Below are 20162 nucleotides of genomic sequence, written 5' to 3' on the forward strand. Positions count from 1 at the left end.
TCTCGTGAAATAGCATGAAGATTTTAATTTTCCTCGATCAGCACCAAATGCCTTTGACAATTTAGCAGAAATGTAGCTAGATTCCAGACGATTTTTGTAGGCTAGCAGAAATTAGTGACAGACTTTAATAAAAAAAAAAAAGTCAAGTCAAACTGTTTTAAATCTCTTCACACAGGTTTGTTGTTTCTGCTGAAACTATTCTGTTTTTGCCATTTATTAAATCTTTACCGAGCTGCCATAACCATTAAATGCCATATATAAAATGCAATGTAGCCCATAAATAATGAGAAAGCTGGAGAATAAATAAACTTTATTAAAAATGTAATTAGCAAAGTAACATTAATCTGAAATCAATTACAATTACAAATAGTTCATCAGTCATTTAAAAAGAATGTGTCCATTGAGAAAGTAATTGTTTGGACCACTGCTATCTTTTGATTGCACTTGTGTTTACTCTGTAAAGACCATTTAACTCTGTGATTCACTTTCTCCTTTAATCTTTTCTGTATTTGTAACTCGTAGTAGCTGGAAGCCCTGGCCGCAGACCAGCACCCATCCCATGTTTTCTCTCTTTTTCTTGCTCTCACAGGAAGCCTTGAAACCCATCTCAGTGTTCACCTCACTCTCTGTCTCACCCATGCTGCCAGTCTCTGTTGGATTTCTACATTCACCAGCTGTCTCGCCTCCCTTCTCATCACCAGTTTGACAAACGGTGTCACCCGTCTTGCTCGCGCCTTCAACAGATTCGCCATCCTTGGCCTCATCAGCCGTTTCCTTATCCTTATTGAACTGTGCTGCTGTCTTACACATCGTTTTTAACCCTGTCGGACTCCCTTTCCCGCTCCAAATTGCAATCTCCTGCTCAGACTCACACCTTGTTTTCCTCTTTTTATATCCCTCCTCCTCCTCTATCGTCTGCCCTTCCCACACTGCGAGTCCTGCAGCATCTGCAACATGGGAGCACAGTGCCCCGATGTGGCTGATACCGGTACTGCCGACCCTCCACAGGCAAACCCTCTGATCTGAAGAAGTGGAGACCACGAGGCCTGGGCTCAGGACCTTCAGGGCGGTCAGAGGGGCGGCGTGAGCCAGCAGGATGTGGGACTGGGACTGGAGATGAAGCTGTAGCTGGTTTGGGGGTTGGAACTGGGATTGTAGAGAAATCAGGGGCTCAGAAATCTGAGAAAACCCTCTGCTGCCCCCAGTCTTTCCATCTTTTCCATCTTCATCATGGTACTGCACCCTAATCGTGGACACTGTCAGCTGCCCATCATCTCCTCCGCTAGCAACAGTTACCAGGCAACCGCCCTCTTGTTGTCCCAGTTTCTGTGCCCAAACACCCAATGAGTTGACGCCGCTCTGGTGGGCGTGAATGTCGAGGCAGGGGATTGGTGGAGTCGGAGCACGGCTTGAAGAATCGGTCGATAAGGAAGTCAAATCCCACACTGCAATTTTGCCATCTGTTGCAGCACTGAACAGCAGCTTATACCTGAGAGAGAGAGAGAGAGAGAGAGAGAGAGAGAGAGAGAGAGAGAGAGAGAGAGAGAGAGAGAGAGAGAGAGCGAGAGAGGAGTTAATACATTCATGTACATTTTCATCACAGATTGAAACCTAACTCACTGAGCTCTTAATATTGTATTACCATATCTGATGTGCCAGTCACTACTCTTTCCAAAACGGTGTGCTTTAAAATAATACAAATATATTAAAATCAATAGGTGGTCGGGTTCTGATGGGTTACTACAAAGCAAGACTACGTATAACTTGTAGTGCCGGTGCCAACATTCACCCGCTTCAGGTTTAGGACATGAAAAAACACAAACATCAGATCACCTGTTGCCTTTTCCATCCTCCAGGCTGCAAGCGGCAACACTGAGCACACAGCGCTGGTGGTAATACGTCTCCCACAACAAATCAATTTGACGCTTCACTTCACTGACTGAGAACAATCTGGAAAAGACAGTAGTGCAGCTCAGAAGACAGCAAAAAGAAGAGTGTGAGGAAAGTGACAAATAGTGTATTAAAAAAACGAAATTAGGTGAACAACAGCATTTATGATTGAGCAAACAGCATCTCAAGGGACATGACGAAACACGTGGAGAGTAAATATCTTCGGCCGCATTTAAGCTATATTTTGTGTAACAACAACAACAACCTTTCAACACCTTCAGTTACAATCATTATCACTACCACTTTGCTGAAGAAAATACTCATTTGAGAACATTAACTTTTCTCCAGCTCCTGAGAAAGAGGTTTCAGACGTGGAAAACTTTTAAATTTTGCTGTGATGAACACCAACCTGAGAGCTCCGTCACTACAAGCCAGAGCCAGAAGAACACAGTCTGTCTTCTCATCCACCGCCACTACAGACATGTACCTGAAAACACACAGACACAGCTGGTAAGACTGGATCAGATTTAAAGGAAAAGAATATGCGGGTAGATTTAGCTTTAACTGACTTAGTACAGTAGCTGATTTTCTTCAGCGCTCACGTATTGCACATTTTTCCTGTAACATTATCTTAGATGCAGACTTCAAAAACCTTTTGATAATGTATACTTTTCTTGATGAAGAAGGGAATAAAGATGAAAAAGAAAGGCAGGAGAGAAAAAGCACTACCTATACATTAGGTAGCTATAAAGAAATAGTCCATCTCTTTATGGATGGAATTCCCTTTACATGTGTGCAGAAAACAACCATCCACTTGCCTTGTTTCTGGGTCCATTTTCACCGTCTTGTGTCTGTTCCGCCTCCTCTCCCACTGTTTGTCCAATCTGTGACTGGCCACCTGGATCACCTGGCAGGCGGGAACCAGTCTCTGGCTGTCCCAGCCGATTAACAGCCGGTAACACTGCATCTGAGCTCGCCCGCCAGCTGACACGAGCAGGGCAGAGAGAGACTGCGTCTGGTTTTCACTCCCTCCCTCTGGGCGCGTTACTGCTGTCACTGTCCGGACGCTCGAGATGTGGTCAGTAATAACGGAGAGAACTTTGATGCTGCCGGAGTTGGGACATACCGCCAGGACGGTTAAGCTAGTGTCCTCTCCTCCCGTCACCACTATCTCCCAATGCTCTTCCCCTCTCTCCACCACCTTTTCCTCATCTTTGAGTGTATTCCTTCTTTCAGTTTCAGTCAAATCTTTAGTACTGTTTGTTTGAATCTCATTCCCAATTCCCCTTATCATCCCCAGCCTGCATACACACCCGATCCCCCTCCCATGGACGCCCTCTCTCAGGCCCCATCCTCCAGTCCTTCTTGCCTTCCCAGCCCAGCTCGGGCCCTCTCCAGGGGGTTGCGTAGCCAGGACAGCCCCCTGCTTGATGAAGATCAGGGCTCCATATCCGGGCCAAACCCCTTTGTGGGAAGGCCAGAGACTCCAAGAGCGATGCCCCCCACCACAAGGCACCGCTAACAGCCTCTCCTGCCTCACCGGGTCCCAAACCACAAAGTGGACAGCATGAAAGCCAACGATGGCAAACCTGGCTTCTCTTCTCCTTTTCTCTGTCTTTTCTTCTTCTCCTCCTCCAAAGCTCCCATCCCCTTTTCTCTCCTCTGTAACGTCCAGCTTTTCTTTCAAATTTTGTTTCTTTGTCTCATAGTGGTTCTCACATTCCCCTCCGAGCTCTTCCTCCTCCTCCCCCTCTTCCACAGGAATGTCAGGCTCAAGAATCAAAACCCTCTCCAGCCACTCCATACCCTTGCATGCTCGCTGGACTCTGAGAACCTCCAGCTGAAGCCCTCCTTTGTTTTCTACACCGTTTCCTTCAGATTTTTCTGGTGCTGTTTGATGCACTCTGAAGACCCTCACACAACCATCCCTGCCAGTGCTGTAGAGCAGTCCCTGGTATTCGCACACTGAAGTTACACCCTGTTTTCCATGCACCCCAAACAGGCAGCTCAGTGGGTGCAGCGTTAGGTCACCCACTTCTTTTCTTTCCCTCTCCTCTGTCATTTTGCTTTTTCTGTCTCCACCACTACCATCTCCCTCAGCTTCAACCCCTTCATTATCAGTTTGTTTCCTGCCTGTCAGCAAACCTTCATCTATCCTTTTGTTATCTCCCATCTTCTGCTCCAGCTTTCCTCCGTCCTGAAACAAAAGCAAGGACCCTCTCCTGTCCCCACACACCCACAGCAATCCCTGTGGCGTGGAGTGGAGACGCACCGCAGCTGTCAGCCAGCGTTTGGCGCAGGGGGGAAGGAGGAAAGAAGGAAGGGGATTGACATTGAGAGCCAAGGCAGAGTTTTCATCTAATTCTACCTCTAGACACCAGCGACAGGCAAGTCCTTCAGCGCCTGATGCTAGCAAATACAAGCCCTCTTTTGCCTCTTGCCAAATAAGAGTATGGATTTTCCCTGATCGTCCTGTGAGAAGAATCCCACACTGAGGATGAGAGATGGGGAAGACCTGTATGGACCCGCTGAGGTTTCCCACAGCACACAAGTTAACTTTTGCTGTTGAGTCTTTCACACTGACATTTATTGTTTCCATGACACAATAAGATTGAAACTCAGGAGTCCCTTGCCATACCATCTCCCACTGCCCATTGCTGTATTGGTAAACTATTCCTTGGTCAGTGCAAACCACAAACTTACTCTGACTCCAACTGGCATTTGTATCCCCTGCTATACAAACAACTTTAGGCAAGCCTTGACCAGGAAATTTCAGGTCAGTTAGCTTCTCTGTAACTTCTTCCTGCATTCCCTCCTTCCCCTCCTCGCTCGCTTCCACCCTCCACAACCTCACCCCTCCATCTGCCCCCCCTGTAGCCACCCATCTCTCTTCATCTCCTGTTCCCTCACTGACTGCGAGTGCACGGACCCCCCCTGCTCGGTGTCCCTTTAACGTCCGAACCACCTTGCCACCTCCAGCCCAGTCCCAGACTAAACACGCTCCGTCTTCACCAGCACTGAACACTTTCCCTGGGGAGAGACGCACCGAGAATACCCTAGCCTGGTGTCCATATAGGACCCTTAAACAAGCTGGGTTCAGGTCCCCACATTTCCCCCCAGGGCCCCCTAAAGCACCAACACCCCAAACCCTTACACTGCGGTCATCAGAGGCTGAAGCCAGCCATCCTCTCTCCTGAAGGTAAGAGATGCTGAAAATGACACCGCTGTGGCCCAGCAGACGTCTCTCAACTGGAGCTTTGTGCTCAGAACCACTACTTTTGTCTTCTCCTCCCCCAGGCTTCCAGAGAACCAGTTGGTTAAAAACAGTCCCTCCTACCAAGATGGTATCTGCCCAGGAATCATGTACCAAAAGGAGGGCAGAGTACAGCAGACACCCCTCCAGACAGGAGCGCCGAACAAGGGTATTTCCTGTAATGAGGTCGAGGAGAAGAGCACTATTGTGGGCAACAGCCACACAGAGCAGTGAGTGTTTGTCTCCAGAGAGCCAGCGGACATCCAGAGCCCAGTCCTGTAGCTCCATGAGGGGACCCAGAATCTCCAAGTCCAGATGCTCTACATCCTGGAAATCCACATGGAGCCTCACCAGCCTCACAGCCTTGCCTCCAAACACAGCTAGGTCATAGAACTTAGGCTCCGAGGTGGAGCTCAGTTCTGGGGATTGACACAAAAAGAGGGTATTATGTGAATTTATGAGAGTGAATAAATAAAAAAAAAATCACCACCAAAAACTAAGACTTATCTGTCCATCTGATTTCACTCAAACCGGCTAGTTAAGGTTTTATACATCCCAGCAGAAGTGAAGAAATAAAACAACCTCCCTGAATGCAACAGAATAAAACTAACAAAGACAACAGTGAAAACAAACATCTGCTCGTGCTAACCATCTTCCTTCTTCCCACATGTTCCTGTGGCAGAGCTCTGTGCTGGGACAGCTGTCAGACTTCTCGGTCTTATCCCGTGGATTCTGTCACGTTGGAGCACACTCAGTGAGGCACGGGCTTTAGGGCGAGGTTGGAGACCGTACACCGTCAAGACTGGACCCTCACCTGGAAAGGACAACAGAAGATGTTGTTCCATGTGTTGTGTGATCCTTCTGTTCAGTCTTCTTTCAAAATAAGCAAGAAGAAAAGTGACACATTCCCCATAGTAAAACGTAAACATATGACCATCTATGCATATAATAATAATAATAATAATAATAATGCAGATAGTCCGGAAAATCTGATTTTTTTTTTTCAAATCCTTTTTGTGCATCACTAGAAATTTCTGTTCTATATTGGCTCCCAACACTGTTTCCTACCTGTCAGTAGAAATGCATCCTGAAGGAACTCCAGAGCTGTAACTGGAGCTACAAAGGCTGCTGTCTCCATCTCTTAATGGTTAATAACACGTTATCATTAGTGCCTGAAAAATATAAAGTGACAACACACACTTGTTAAAGACGGTAGAGTGAGAAAAGACGGGAAACAGGTAGCATGGTTGACTGGCATCTAAATATTAAAACGTAAAAAGCTGAGAACCCTCTGTTAGCAAAACAAGCTAACAGCAGGAGCACTTTGTTATTTGGTGTGTACGAATCAAGAAAAGTAACTTTGCTGGGGCAATACCAATGCCGCTATATGATTTACTTACCAAACAAAACTTTAAACGCAACATAAATGTGTTTTAAATCTGGATTAAAATGTCTTTATTTGCATCCACGGTCCACAATTTAGTACCCATGTGTTTCTGTTCTGTCGGTCGTGCTCCGTTTAAACCAATCAGGCTACAATGCTGACTTCCTGAACGCTGATTGGTTAGAAAAAAGGTTAGCCGTATTTGTATTGGAGAAAGCGACACATGTGACCGACTGCTGCCTTTAGGTGTTTTCTGATAAACCATGTTATTGTACTATCAGTCATATGTATTGGTGTTTAAAAATTACTGATAGGCTATGTATTTTTAAGTGTGTTGGTCAGTTTCTTTAACTTTTGTTATTACACGTATTTAGACAAATACATATTTGATTTAGTTTTCTTCATTACACCAGCAGACTTTCTTATTCTTTTTTTCTAATACGTTTGGTTATTTCAGAATATCATAGAAAATGCATGAAATGCACAGTAGCTCAATGTACCAATGCTGCTTTACCGATATTGGCTATCATTATGTAAACAATACGTAATTTAAATTAATATGCGCAGTGATACAGTATGCCATGGATATTCCGAGTCGACATTGAACGCAGCAGGAGGCAGGGGAGGATAAGGTTGAGCCTGCCGCCTGGCCGTTAGGTACCGGGGTCCAGCTAACTTCACCGGTTAACTATGCCCGGAAAATGTAAATTCCAGGACTCCTGGCTCTCAAAGACAATTTACAAGGACTGGCTGGTTAAGGACGTCCATGACATTCACTTCGCCCGATGCAGGGCCTGTTGTAAATCAATCAAACTTCAGACCATGGGCGAGGCTGCTCTCACCAGCCACGCAGGGGGAGCTGGCCACAAAGCAGCCGTACGCAAGCTAATGGAAGGTAGAATAGCTTAAATTATAAAACGGGAATACTGTTAAAAAAAGCGTGCAAAGAGACGCGTCTAACATTGTTTTTATGAATGTGTGTGATACTAACCGTCAGTGTTTGTTCAGCTGGTTTAATTGCTGGCAGTGGTGTTGCAGTTGTGTTGTTATTGGTGGGCGTATTGGCTGCAACCAGAGCCATATGTCTATCACTCTGGCCGCAACAACAGTCTGGACGTGTGCAGTGTTGAAACATCTGTCCCACGTCATCAGTCACGGCCTCTCTGGCCGTATGGTTCTCATCAACTTCATCAGAAATGTTAGGCTGTACTATTAGATCTTTAAAAACACAATAGTCAACTTTCTCTGCAGTGGAGATGCTATAGGAGGAGCAGCTGTAGTAGTTTAACATCTGCAGCCTGCTGAAGTGTCCTTGAGCAAGTGATGAAACCTAAGCCTAACTGTTTTTACTATGATGTAGTATTAATATTAATAGTAGTTGTGATGTGATTAGGGTATTCTATTATTTAGAGTAAAACTATTAATACCCCATTATTGCTGAAAAAAGGAATGTATCAATAAACACAAAATCTGGTGTGACATTTACTATAATTTGTACCCTATTGAACAATTAAGGTATTTTTTAGGTACAAATTTCGGTATTAGGTAAAATTCATCCAAATTACAAAATGAATAAAAATAATAATTCCCAGAGTATCAAGACTGCCAGTACCTTTTTCAGTTTTCTAAATTTAAAAAAAAATCTACATTTTCATTATCCTGAATTAACAACTTTGTGTTAAAGTGTTTTGGGGGTGTTGTCCAGAGTTTTCCAGCCTTTACAAACTGTAGTTTAGGTGTTCTTTGTGTACTTTCTTGACCAAAACACCGCGGTACTGAATTATTATATCCTTTTTTTTTGTTTTTGTTTTAGAGATTTAGTAATTCTGCTCAAAGCCACTTCAGTGAGGTGGATTCTCGCTGCCATGAGGGCTGGAACACAAATCCTCAATTTTAAAGCCTGTCTACCTTCTCACTTTACCATCCTGCTGCCCCAAAGCATGGTCAGTTTGTCAAACAAACTCATAAGAAATTCAACCTGGAAACTGATTTAATAATCACAGTGTTGGATCTCTAACTACTCCAAATTGTCTTTACAGAACTCTACCTGAAACTACTTAACTGACAATACATCTGGGGCTGACTTTTTTGACTTCTTCATTAAGTAAAAATGTACATCCCAAAATAGATTAATGTCCGTCCATGTTCCACCATGCTTCGTTACTTACAGTCTGAACAGTGTTATTGGTGTTGAGTGGGTTGCAAACCCATCATGATGCTGTAAGGTGCTTTGGATACATGTGTATGTCCGAGCGTTTTGAGTAAAGGTGATGTTGTACCTGCCTTCACCAGAGGGAGGTGCTCTCTGTGTATTTTTCTGAACCACATTCACCTGCAGTCCCTCCCTGTCTCTCTCTCTGTCCGTTTTTTCTTATCAGCATGCAATGTGATGCCGATAAATGCCACTGGGCTGATAAATGGCAGCGTGAATCAGGTAAATATTTTTGAAGTGATCGTTTTGGTTAACATTCATTTTAGAGGCATCATATAACATTAGCATCATTTAAACCAAAGAACAACATTAAAATAAACCTGGTGCAGTTCATTTAAATGGATAACAATACGTAAATAAACTAACATGCATTCTAGAAATGGCAAATGCATCACCAGCGTAATCACTTAAAACACACTTTGTTCTCTCGGTTTCAGACTGAGGACAGCAAGGAGCAAGTGGCCATCTGCCTCCAGCGTGACGCTTTGGACAGAATAACGGGCAGCGACTGGTCCAGTCGGCGCCAGAGCCCCACTACAAACTCCACCTACCACAATGCAGAGCTACAGGATGTGACATTTGCTACTTACTTCACAGCACCAGGTACCCACAGATAGCTTGGCAAGCTGCCACAGTATCTTTTGCCTAGATACACTATAGTGACCTTTTAAATGAATGTTTACATGTGATATTCCAGTATTAACCTGAAACATTACTCTGATTTAGGAAACTGTCATGTGAACAGCACTGAATGATTACCTTTATCTTAATGGGGTCATTGTTTAGGTTACCGTTACTGAGGATGAGGAGGAAGGAGTGTCATTTTCCCCCCTGCATTTCATTGTTTTAGTATTTGTGCAATGACAATAAAGTTGAATCAAATCTAATTTAAATAGACGTTTGATTTGACGATCTGATGAATATCCGATTGGAATTTAATTATTTGTTTAATCTACCTTTTATCTATTTAAGGTGCTCATGTTATGCTCATTTACAGGTTCATAATTGTATTTAGAGGTTATATCAGAATAGGTTTACATGGTTTAATTTTCCAAAAACACCATATTTTTGGTGTACTGCACATTGCTGCAACTCCTCTTGTCACCCTGTGTGTTGAGCTCTCTGTTTTAGCTACAGAATGAGGCATCACACTTCTGTTCCATCTTTGTTGGGAGTCGCACATGCGCAGTATCTAGGTAAGCACTACAAGCTAGTCAGAAGCAGAGTATGAGGGCGTGCCACGCTAGCGGCTAGGCGAGCATTATAACGTGTGTTACAAAGTGACGCACGTTTGTCACGGAAGTAAAGGCTGGACTACAGTAGAGCTGTTTGGAGCAGTTTGTGGACAGCGTTTTCTGTTGTAGATGGTAAGTCACTTTGGGGTGGACTTTGAGCTTTTTCAATTTTCTAAACCATTTACATGCACAAAAAAAAGATATATAACACAATAAAGGAAAGGGAAAAAGCACAATATGAGCACTTTAAGTAAATTTGGAGTTGGAGTTAATGTGCCGGCACGGGTCTAGAAGCTTAACAACAGTAAACGTTACAAGAACTGTCTGTCCCTCGTCCTAATATTTAGATACTAGTCAATCCCAGTAGGTCCTTGTTTTGTAAATGAGGCTGTGCACAAGCTGAAGCAGCTGTTGCAGTGGTGTATTGTTTGAAACAGCCAAGTGCATTTAGTAATATAAATAAATTGGACCAATGCACTTAGTGACACAGGGTTCCCCTCGCTGACCTTTCTTAACCCTGACCTGTCAGGCAGGTACCGGCTCAACAACCAGCGTCTCCAGCTGACGGGCAGCGAGGCGGAGGACGCGACCCGCAGCCCGACTCGGCACTACTCGGCAGACCTGTCGAGACTGGAGCAGCAGCAGAGAGTAGAAGCTCTGGAGCAGCAGCAGCAGATGAAGATCCTGGAGTGGGAGAACAGGATGAAGGTGCTGGCGTGGGAGCAGGAGCTGGTGAAGGAGAAGAGGAGAGCCGCTCGGCAAAAGGAGAAGGCCTTCAGGATGAAGAAGGCTTACTACAAAGCCAAGCTAAAGAGGATGGGCGAGGACCTGCCGCCATCGTCCTCCAGCAGCAGTGATGAAGAGGAGAAAACATCTGATCTGACAGGATGAACTGTTTCAACTGTTGTATTTTTATTAGTGCAGTGTATTTTTTTGTTTGTCTATATGCCATGGAACTGTTACTATTTTTATACATTGTTTTGTATTTCAATGCAAAAGAAAAATTCTCAGTTGCTTTTAATTAGATATTCTTGCACAAAGAGGGAACATCACTGATTATTGAGATAACTTGGGTTGCAGACTACTCAAAAGTACAAATGTTCATATATATATATATATATATATATATATATATATATATATTACATATTGTCAAACTAGCAAACAATCTCTCTGCAACATGATAACCACCTTCTCTGAGTAAGATTTGCAAAGATATTAAACTAAACTGTTAGTTGAGTACAATGCTTCATTTAAGATCAACCCAAGTAAAAGATGTGGTACTACTAGACCTACAGAAGTACATGGATATGCTATGAAGCAGATGAACATCTTGTAGAAAAGCCTCCGACATGTAAAAGCGTTGAGATCAAAATCCATATCATCTTGTTTTATCTGTTATTCGTCACAATGTGTCTTCAGTATTCAAACTTACATGATGTGAGGTTAATAGTGTATGTAAAGTCCATAGCCTTATTTTAGGAAGAACAGCATTTTAAAGAATGTATGAAATGACGTTCGTAAATGGACATTCTAATCATTTGACTTGCATAGCTTCTTTTGCATGTTAACGTGAATAGGTATGCTTACACTTTAGTCTTTGCTTTGTAAATAAATTTGCATTTGGTACAGAGTTGGAGATGACAATAGGCAGGTGACAAATCAAAGAAAAAAACCTAAAGACATACACATGGCCAAAAGTACAGTATGTGGCCGCAATGGCAGCCTCTGCTGATTTTTGGACCCGTCAGCAGGAATTTGCTACAAAAGCATTAATTGCTATGTTGGTATAGTTACGTGCTTTAACTATTTCGGAGCTTTAGAGGTGCTAGTAGGCACATTTTTAAACTCTGGACAGAAGGCCTGCTGATTCCCCCTGCTTCCATTCGTTAACTAAACTAAGCTCATTGCTTCCTGGCTTCAATGCAGAGACAGAGTAGTACTGATCTTCATATCTAACTCGTCAAAAAAATGTAAGCAAAATATCTCTTTTTCACCCTTATGTGTTACAGCAAACATTTCTTTGTATTGTACTAGCTGCGACTAAGTCATACTATTACAAAACTGACCGGAGCATTGATCGGTTGTAGTTTCAGCCCCTGCAGGTCTAAATCTAAAGTTTATTCAAGGCCTAGTTATATTGTCTCAGCTGGTGCGTCTGTTTTTGCTGAGAGTCAGCAGAGGTGGCATCTGAACATCTCTGACGCCTCTGAATGTGACAGAATACTTGTCAGAGAGAGAGCCCTCCAGAAAAACGTGTTCCTCTGTCAGGACGTTTCCTCTGCTCACTTTTCTGCACATGGAAATGTCTGTTCTCATGAATATGAAACAGCACACGCAGAATAAATATGAACACAGCCGTGTAGGAATGTCATTTTCTTTTTTTAATGTCCAACATTTCTCTTGTTTCCGTGGTAACAGGGGAACAGCTGTTTCCATGCCGCCATCCCCTTGCCGACGGCGGGATAGAAGGCATCCCGTTATTAACACACAAAGCTAGCAAAGACAATCTCCCATCCCTCCTTCTACTCTCCCTGACTATCTCTCACTCTGTTTCTTTCCTTCGGTCACTTCCCCACTTTTTTTATTTATTTTTATTTTTTTTTACAGAGCACATCACAACGTTTTAATCTCAACTCAGTTTTTTTTTTCTCCCCTCATTTGTGTGGCTCCTATTGGTCCGAAGCAGATTAACCTGAAGCTGGACACTGATGGCTGACTGTTGGGTATAACAAGTTCAAGATTTGATGTTGTGGATGTGAGGCTTCAGCCTTGAATCTATAACAGTGAACAGGGAAGGAAAATGGTTTGATTTAGGACATATCTGCATTATTTACACCCAGTATTCAACTTCTAGTTTACATATGTTGACGTTCTGTCTGGGGAGGATAAATGCACCTACACAGGTTTGTTTGTTCAAATCTTTCCACATTTAACCTCCGTGATCGGATAAAGAAACCAAATGAAATGCTGAAAAGCAAAGTGTCCTGCATTGCACTGTAAACAGAGACATTTGTATCTTTACATTGCCCTCTCTTCTTGTCCTCTATGTGTGAATTTGTTGCAGTGAGAGACTCAGATTATAAGAAACAGAACAAAGGGAACATTTGGACAAAAAAAATGAAAAAATTACACATACTTCTTTAACAACCTCATACAAAATGGCAACATACTGTAAATAATTAATACAATGTCAATAAATTATTGATAAATAAAATAAATCTTATGTCTGTACAGTTAAAAGGTACTGTCAGTTGAAGACAATAAACAGATCTGAAGAAAAATAAATAAATGGAGCAGCTGAATGAAAAGAGTGAGGAGGAATCAAAGTCAGATTTTTTTGGTGTACTACCCCTTTAAAAGACTAGTACAGGGGCATATCTTGGCAATACTGTTAACACGTAACAAATAGGTTCACTTGTCACCTCCGGGGGATGACAGAGCAGCAGTCAGAGCAGGAAGATATGCATTTGCGAGGTGGGAGTTGCGTTTTTATTTCCACTATCTGCATTTCCGTGCTTTTTTCTTCCTCTCTGCAATGAGTAATGTCCAAGCCCTCCTCCCTACAGTTACATTTTGCACACAGTCACGGTTTCTGACCCAATTTGTTACAACCTTTTCTGGTTTTGTACTTCATGTTGTTTATTGTGCCTTCTTGTTTTTTTATCCACTTTCTACTTCGCTGTTCTAGTGTTATTACAAATACTGTATTGTTCGATTGTCAGTGCTCTCTGCTCAAGGACACGCAGACAACACATTTTGGGCTTTACAGAAAGTTTTAGAGCCACTGCATTTTTTTCATTACAAAAACACAGTTCTGTTCCCTTAATCCCTCTGAAGACTGCCTTCTTGTCTCCATTGCTTACAAATTCCTTTGTGTTGTTACCTTGAGGTCTGAACTCAGAGAGCTGTGAGAAAGGAGCAGCTGCTGATGGAAAGACCTGCATCTCAAAACCACTTAGAGGCTTATAGTGCTGACACAGCTGACATCTCCTCTCCTCAGCAAACTTGTACGGCGCTGCAGAAGCTAAGCCAGACCTTGCAAGAGATCTCATCTTTGTACGGCCGTCTAAACAATGAGAGCAAATCTGTATTCATGTGTTCTGATGTGTGAACCTCTTTATCTATGACAGCTCATTGGAAAAATATTCTCACATATAAAGACAATTCTGAAGTGATTTCCCAGCATCTGTGTTCAGACCAAGCAAGTAAAAAAAAAAAAAAAAATCTTGCATTAGAGATGCATGTGCTACAGATATGAGCTAATATATTCCAATAGATACCGCGCTGAATATGTACTGCAGGTCTGCTTTCAGGTCTCCAAACAAATATCGAAGCCCACTAAGACGTGATGTTTTCCCTTTGATCCGCTCTCCTCCTACATTCCAAACCAAAATCCATTTGCTTATACAGTATGCAGCCAAATACAATGCCAACCACAGTGGATTACAGTATGTTGCAGCGCAGATCTAGGGCCTCATTCATAAAAAAAACAAACTATGTTTCAATTTAGGCTTGTTTCCATGGCACACTCATTAAAGGAAAAAAGAAATCATGATTAAAACGAAACTGTGAATTGCATCTAGAGCGTTCACACCCTGCACAAGTCATTTTCATCACAGAGAAGTGGAGAACGATGTACGGTACTGATTTTACGCAGTTGTCCCTTTGGCTTGGATTTATACAGAATTCTGCACGAGAAGCTTCTATATAGGAGTCTCCTGGATGCTGGCGGAGAGATTCGGCTGTTCCCGTGGTGTCTCTCGAGGCAGGTTGAGTCGTGATGCATCAAAGAGCAAAAATACCTTGAGGGTCTTTAAACGGTTGTTACATGACACCGCCTCATACAGACACGCAGACAACTATCTACCTTCACCCGCCAGGTCTCCGAAATATCAATCAAGACTGATATGGTCTGGTTCAGACAGCACCAGGCACAAAGATACACAGATGACAAGGTCACATTCATGTACAGTGGATCACAAAACAGCACAATCTCCTGAAAGAGAGCCGATAACACTCACGACTGAGCTTTAGAAGTTGAACCACCAACTCTGAACCTTCACGTGGCGTTTTAGCTTAACGCTGGCCATCTTTCTCTTAACAATCATCTTCCATCAAATCTCTTCTCTTATAGTAATCCCTTCCTCTATTTACAATCACTTTCTCCCTACTTTGATATTTTCCCTTCAACCACGTGTCGCGGTTTCGATAATCTCAACAGAGTTATATTGCCAGACCCCTGTCGCTGTACACAGAGTTGATGAGTGTGAGGAAAAGTTTCTGCGGAAAAATAAATTTGGGGATTCTTTTTTTTTTTTTTTCTTTGTAGGGGTAATGTCTCCATCGGCAACGAACAAGACTGCACTCGCACCAACCTCGCTCACAACCGGACACAATCATAAAAAAAAAAGAAAAAGAAAACAGCACAAGAGATTTCTTCTTCATCTCCAATGAAAAAGATACAAAATGTATAAAAATGTTATATACAGTTTTTTTCTTTTAGACGGATGTTGTCTGGATCAAGCTGACTTCTGCGTTTGAAATCTGAGGAGTTTGTTTTTGTCTTTTAACAGTTTTTAGGTAGTAGAGGTGGTTGAGTCATAGTCCAAAGAAACGTCACAGATCATTGTAGGCGGTGGGACTAGAAAAAAACTTCATTTATACAGTACAAACCGCCCACGAGCCCTCTTTTATCCTCATGGGCACTCTCTCTGTCTTACTTTCTTTCCAACTCTGTGTCTCCTCTGTCCCAAGTTTGTTTTTAGTCCTCCGATGTCCCAGGGTGCCCCAGTGGTTCAGGATCATACATGACCTTTGAACTTGTCCCTGGTGATCCAAGCACTGTCACAATGCATAAAGGGATATAGAGGCTGTCATCAAGACTGTCCTTCACTTCTGTTGGCTCTGAAGTGAGGGAAAGGAAAATGAGTCATCGATATGTTTAAACAGAAATCTCTCTACTGATTTTAATTTCAATTACAAATAATGATGACGATATACATGAGCAGAGTTATAATGAGCTGTCAGAGGCAAAAGGAGAAAGAGAGAGGACACAGTGGACCAGAAGATGAAGAAGCTGAAAGGTTGGAAGTGGAACAGAGGGAGCTGAGTATGGTTGAGATAAAAAGATGGAAAAGAACAATAAGAAAGGTGAAAAGATGGGTTGAAGAATGGAAAAGATCCCTATAGAGCTGGTGAGGAAGAAGGAATCAGGGGAAAATCAGGGTAAGAGAAAAGGGAGGAGATGCAGGAAAGTAAAAGCCCCCAAAAATGTGTGTTTATAGAAGATCAAAGACAATGAGGAGTTAAATATAAAGCAGAAGATATAAAATAGAAAAGGGACAGGAGTGGAGGGTTAGTCAAGGCAGATTTATTAACACAGCAGGACTTACTCGGAGTCGGGGGAGACTTCAGATATGCTGTGGGAGGTGGCTGACTGGGACGGGGAAAGGGAGGGTCCGTGGGCGGAGCCATTAGGCCCAGGGTTAGAGGCAGCGGGGGGAGGAGTGAGGACGGAGGAACTAAAGGATGCCAGGATGGAGGACAGAATATCCAGGTGTTCACTGGATGGTTGTCGACCCAGAGGGTTTGGATTTGAACCTGCGACCTGGGGGACAGTCTGACCAGGGTACCTACATGGAGGTGCGGAGTCCAGTCGGCCTCTGCCGTGAGCTGGGGGCTGCTCGTGCTGAGGCTCCTCAGAGATCGGGGGAGGAGGGGAGGAGGAGGGAGGCTGGTCGGGGTGCGAAGGCTGGCGGGGAGGCAGAGTGCGGAGCCACTCCCGACACGGCTGAGCCTGGGCTCCACCTCCGTTGGTCTCCAGCTGCTCTCTTGACCTACTGCTCATCAGCGCCCCCGCTAGGTGCTCGCGGGATGAGGCCTGCCGCCGAGGTAGCGAGTTCAGCTGCGACCTCGATCCGCTGAGGTATCCCTCCATTCCCGCTCCCCCGTTTCCACTCAAGTCCTCCCTCGAGGCGTGGACGCTACCGGTGTGGTGGTTGTCCAGTCTGTCCCTGGATCCTGTCAAGTTCTCCCTGGATGAAGAGGCTCGCTGGTGATCCAGACCCAGGCCCCCGAGCCCTGCTCCCTGCCCCAGCTCTCTCCTCCTGGGTAAGAGATCCAAGTTGTCCCTGGAACCCCGGGAGTCCAGTCGGTCCCTCGAACCCCCTACCGTTTGCCTCCCAAGTGGATCCCTGGACAGTTGCCTCCGAGACAGCGAGTCCAGTTGTTCCCTGGAGGAGTACCGGGAAGCAGGTTGGGAGAGGGAGCCGGAACCTCCACTGGCACCAGCCGTGGCAGAGTACATGCGACCGTACGAGGCTGCAGGAACACCCCGGTGACCCAGAGTAGAGGTTCGGTACCAGTTGAGCTCACTGGGGACCCGGCCCATGGTGGAGAGGCCCTGGAGTGCTGGGGGACAACCGAGGCGATTCTTCAGGATACCTGAGACAAGAACATAAGAAGGGGAGGCTCCATTAGAGGGGGAGATAGGACAAGAGAGTAAAAAGTGCAGAGGGATACATAGGGTTAAGGGTGAGGATGAAAAAGCAAGGAGGTAGAAGAATTGTCATGAAGGACGAAGGGGATGAGAAGAGAAAGAAGTCATAGGAGGAAGAGACGTATGTGTGTGATGTGCGTGTAAATGTGTTTTATCTATTAATAGGTTCACTAAAATGTCACTCATGCTTCCAGGCAAAATGAGCGATCTCCAACTTTGCCTGCATTTCTTACTATTTCACTCTCAGTGTGTCTTTGCATGGGTGGTGCACCTTTGTGTGTATTTGTAAATATGTCAATTTTATATGTATGTATTCTGAGTATCCATACTGTTATGTACACATAAAATTGTCACCCTTGCTTTTAGGACCAGATTTAGACCTTAACTGAAGCTATAGGCGTCCCAGTGTTGTTGAAGTCATTCTGTATGCACCAGGGCCAGTCAGCTGATTCCAGCCTTTTAGTGCGTTGTGTGGGTAAAAAACTCGATGATCGGTGATCACAGCGTAAATCATGGTGTCTCGACCATCACATTATATTCTGACATCACAACACTAAAAGTCTGGTTTGTCAAACAATATGACAAAGACGGTAATATATTTATAGTATACAGGCCTGACTGATATCCAAAGATGCACGGCCAAAAATGTATTTCACTTGATTATTTCAATCGTATGACTTGTACATGTTTATAGCAACGAGAAGTCCGAGAGGAAGAAAAACAAAAACTATTTCTTTCAGGTACACTACAAGTTTGTTAATCAATGTTAAATGCATTGTTCCGAATTTGTACATATTATTTTGTATGTTTATTATCTAACCTTTTAAAGGTAGGTTTCATCTTCAGTATCCATGTGCCATTGTCTTAACTAACATTTCATTTATGACCAATTCTTAATGCATTATACATACGGGAAGGACAAACCAAAGATTACAATATTAAAAGCGAATCCCAAATGTTAGTGTGCCCTTAGATTATATGTATTTGTGTTTCTCTCACCCTTGCGGTGCCTGTGTGGCTGGGTGAGGCCGTTCTCGTCCCCACTGGTCAGCGCTGCGTCAGTCTGGTTGTTGTTGGCAGCGTCCTTGCTGTAATCTCCCCCCAGGGGGCGCTCTGAGCCCCACTTCTGAAGGCTGTGTGTCTCACACTCTTCCAAAGCTGGCCAGTAGGACAGAAGGTCATTACCATCCAGATCTGTAACACACAAAAAGAATTAATACTTTCTAGTTACTCATTAAATCTGTTTAATTACACATCCAAGTTGCCACATCAGGTTATGACGCTATTGACCAATGACTTTTGATGAAACACCAGTTAACAAAAGATATGAAAAGCTACATATATGTTCTTATGCCTCATATTCATCCTTTCAATTTCAAGCAATGTGCTTAATTTTGTAGCCGTCTGTGCATCCCAACAAACACGAAACAGATGTCTGTATAAAAAATAGCAGGTGTCAGCAGACAAATAGCATATGTTCATTATGAAATAAGCCAGCCAGGGCTAATTAAAAGAGACATATTAGTAGAGAATGTATCAGACTAGCACAAATGCCCTATGAATTGGCAAGGTTCATGGTCTTAATGTGTAAAACACTCAATGGTGCCATTTAACATGTTAGTTTGCTCTGTGACGACATCAACCCTTTAGGCCAACCAAGTGTCATTTGGAAAATCACACTACAAAGTGTTAGGTCCCCTACATGTTATCACGATTATATCAGTGTTGTCATTAGGCCTGCAACTAAAAATCCCTTCCATTATCAACCTGTCAAGATTTCTTTCAATTAAAGTACATCATTAAAGTCCAAAAATAGTAAGCCCAAACTAAGTGATATCTTCACATTGCTTGTTTTCTCAGATCAACCCAAATATATTACATTTACATGTTGCTTGATAAATTACTTGACAATTAATCCAATATCAAAATTATTGCAGAATCATTTCTGTCTATCAATACATTAAATAATAATCATTATTCATTCCAGCTATAAAATACATGACGTTGTTGCACCATCGAGAGAAGAGCGTTAAGTGGTTACTTTGACAACCACATATTGTTCTAATTGTTAGAGTTCAATAAGCCTTCTTCGTTCTCTGTAACATCTTCTTAAAACATGCAACAACAAAAGGTTATACAAATCCATTTATTGTTATTGTTTTGTCTTTTTCAGCTGTCTAGTTAACACTTACTCAGTAATGCACATTCCTTGCACAGTCCTCCAACACTGGCCAGTTGACGGCTCTCCTGAATCAATGAGGGCTTTAATGCTTTGACCGCAATCTTCGAACTGTGACCTTTCAGTAAAAAGCTGCTCCGGCCCTTCAGTTTGACTGCACTGATGAATTGATTGGACTGTACTGGCCATCTGGATCCTGACAGCTTTGGTCGATGTTTACCCTGAATAGGGTTCATGTGATCCAGATGGCTTATAAAGCTAATAATTGATTACTTATATGGATTTGCAGGTCTAGCCTTTTCTCACAGTGAAACCTTTCACAGAGCACTCTATATGCATGACGTTTATGGCACTTACTTTAAAGTGCATACACTCATTTATTATGCATGATATTATTTCACGTGTATCTGAAGAAAGAAGGTATTGATTAATGACCACTGGCACTGACATTTTCTCTTGTTGTATGTGTGGTGTTTGTTTGTGCCTACACATGTATGTTTCTACAGAT

At 43.3% G+C, this 20162-nt stretch overlaps 3 protein-coding genes across 3 annotated transcripts in view; 1 reads left to right on the forward strand and 2 right to left on the reverse strand.

The window, feature by feature from the left end:
* Positions 1 to 293: 293 nt before the first annotated feature.
* On the reverse strand, positions 294 to 6681 carry wdr6 (WD repeat domain 6). Its single transcript, XM_039801899.1, has 7 exons — positions 6544 to 6681; positions 6212 to 6315; positions 5793 to 5957; positions 2709 to 5562; positions 2300 to 2377; positions 1834 to 1950; positions 294 to 1489 (listed from the first exon to the last, which is right to left on the reverse strand). Exons 2-7 carry the CDS (start codon positions 6279 to 6281, stop codon positions 469 to 471), a joined length of 4305 nt encoding a protein of 1434 aa, XP_039657833.1. The 5' UTR covers positions 6282 to 6315; positions 6544 to 6681; the 3' UTR covers positions 294 to 468.
* Positions 6682 to 7129: 448 nt separating this feature from the next.
* On the forward strand, positions 7130 to 12337 carry LOC120559859. The gene is made up of 4 exons (XM_039801908.1): positions 7130 to 7422; positions 8906 to 8961; positions 9177 to 9342; positions 10504 to 12337. Exons 1-4 carry the CDS (start codon positions 7218 to 7220, stop codon positions 10863 to 10865), a joined length of 789 nt encoding a protein of 262 aa, XP_039657842.1. The 5' UTR covers positions 7130 to 7217; the 3' UTR covers positions 10866 to 12337.
* Positions 12338 to 12340: 3 nt separating this feature from the next.
* celsr3 (cadherin, EGF LAG seven-pass G-type receptor 3) overlaps positions 12341 to 20162 on the reverse strand; it is a 117412-nt gene continuing 109590 nt past the window's right edge. The window contains 3 exon segments of the mRNA XM_039801898.1: positions 12341 to 15881; positions 16370 to 17420; positions 18475 to 18669. Coding sequence (XP_039657832.1) covers positions 15854 to 15881; positions 16370 to 17420; positions 18475 to 18669 — 1274 coding nt within the window. The 3' untranslated portion in view covers positions 12341 to 15853.

This window comes from Perca fluviatilis, chromosome 5, assembly GCF_010015445.1.
Source record: "Perca fluviatilis chromosome 5, GENO_Pfluv_1.0, whole genome shotgun sequence".
NCBI lineage: Eukaryota > Metazoa > Chordata > Actinopteri > Perciformes > Percidae > Perca > Perca fluviatilis.

What these genes read in the sequence shown, in the direction of transcription:
- wdr6 (XM_039801899.1), bottom strand. Translation starts at nt 6,281, where the DNA reads ATGGAGACAGCAGCCTTTGTAGCTCCAGTTACAGCTCTGGAGTTCCTT. An exon ending in GGATGCATTTCTACTGACAG is followed by an intron (nt 5,958 to 6,211) that starts GTAGGAAACAGT and finishes TGTCCTTTCCAG; the next exon opens with GTGAGGGTCCAGTCTTGACG. An exon ending in GAGGATGGAAAAGGCAACAG is followed by an intron (nt 1,490 to 1,833) that starts GTGATCTGATGT and finishes TCTCTCTCTCAG; the next exon opens with GTATAAGCTGCTGTTCAGTG.
- LOC120559859 (XM_039801908.1), top strand. Translation starts at nt 7,218, where the DNA reads ATGCCCGGAAAATGTAAATTCCAGGACTCCTGGCTCTCAAAGACAATT. An exon ending in CGTACGCAAGCTAATGGAAG is followed by an intron (nt 7,423 to 8,905) that starts GTAGAATAGCTT and finishes TTTTCTTATCAG; the next exon opens with CATGCAATGTGATGCCGATA. An exon ending in TACTTACTTCACAGCACCAG is followed by an intron (nt 9,343 to 10,503) that starts GTACCCACAGAT and finishes CTGACCTGTCAG; the next exon opens with GCAGGTACCGGCTCAACAAC.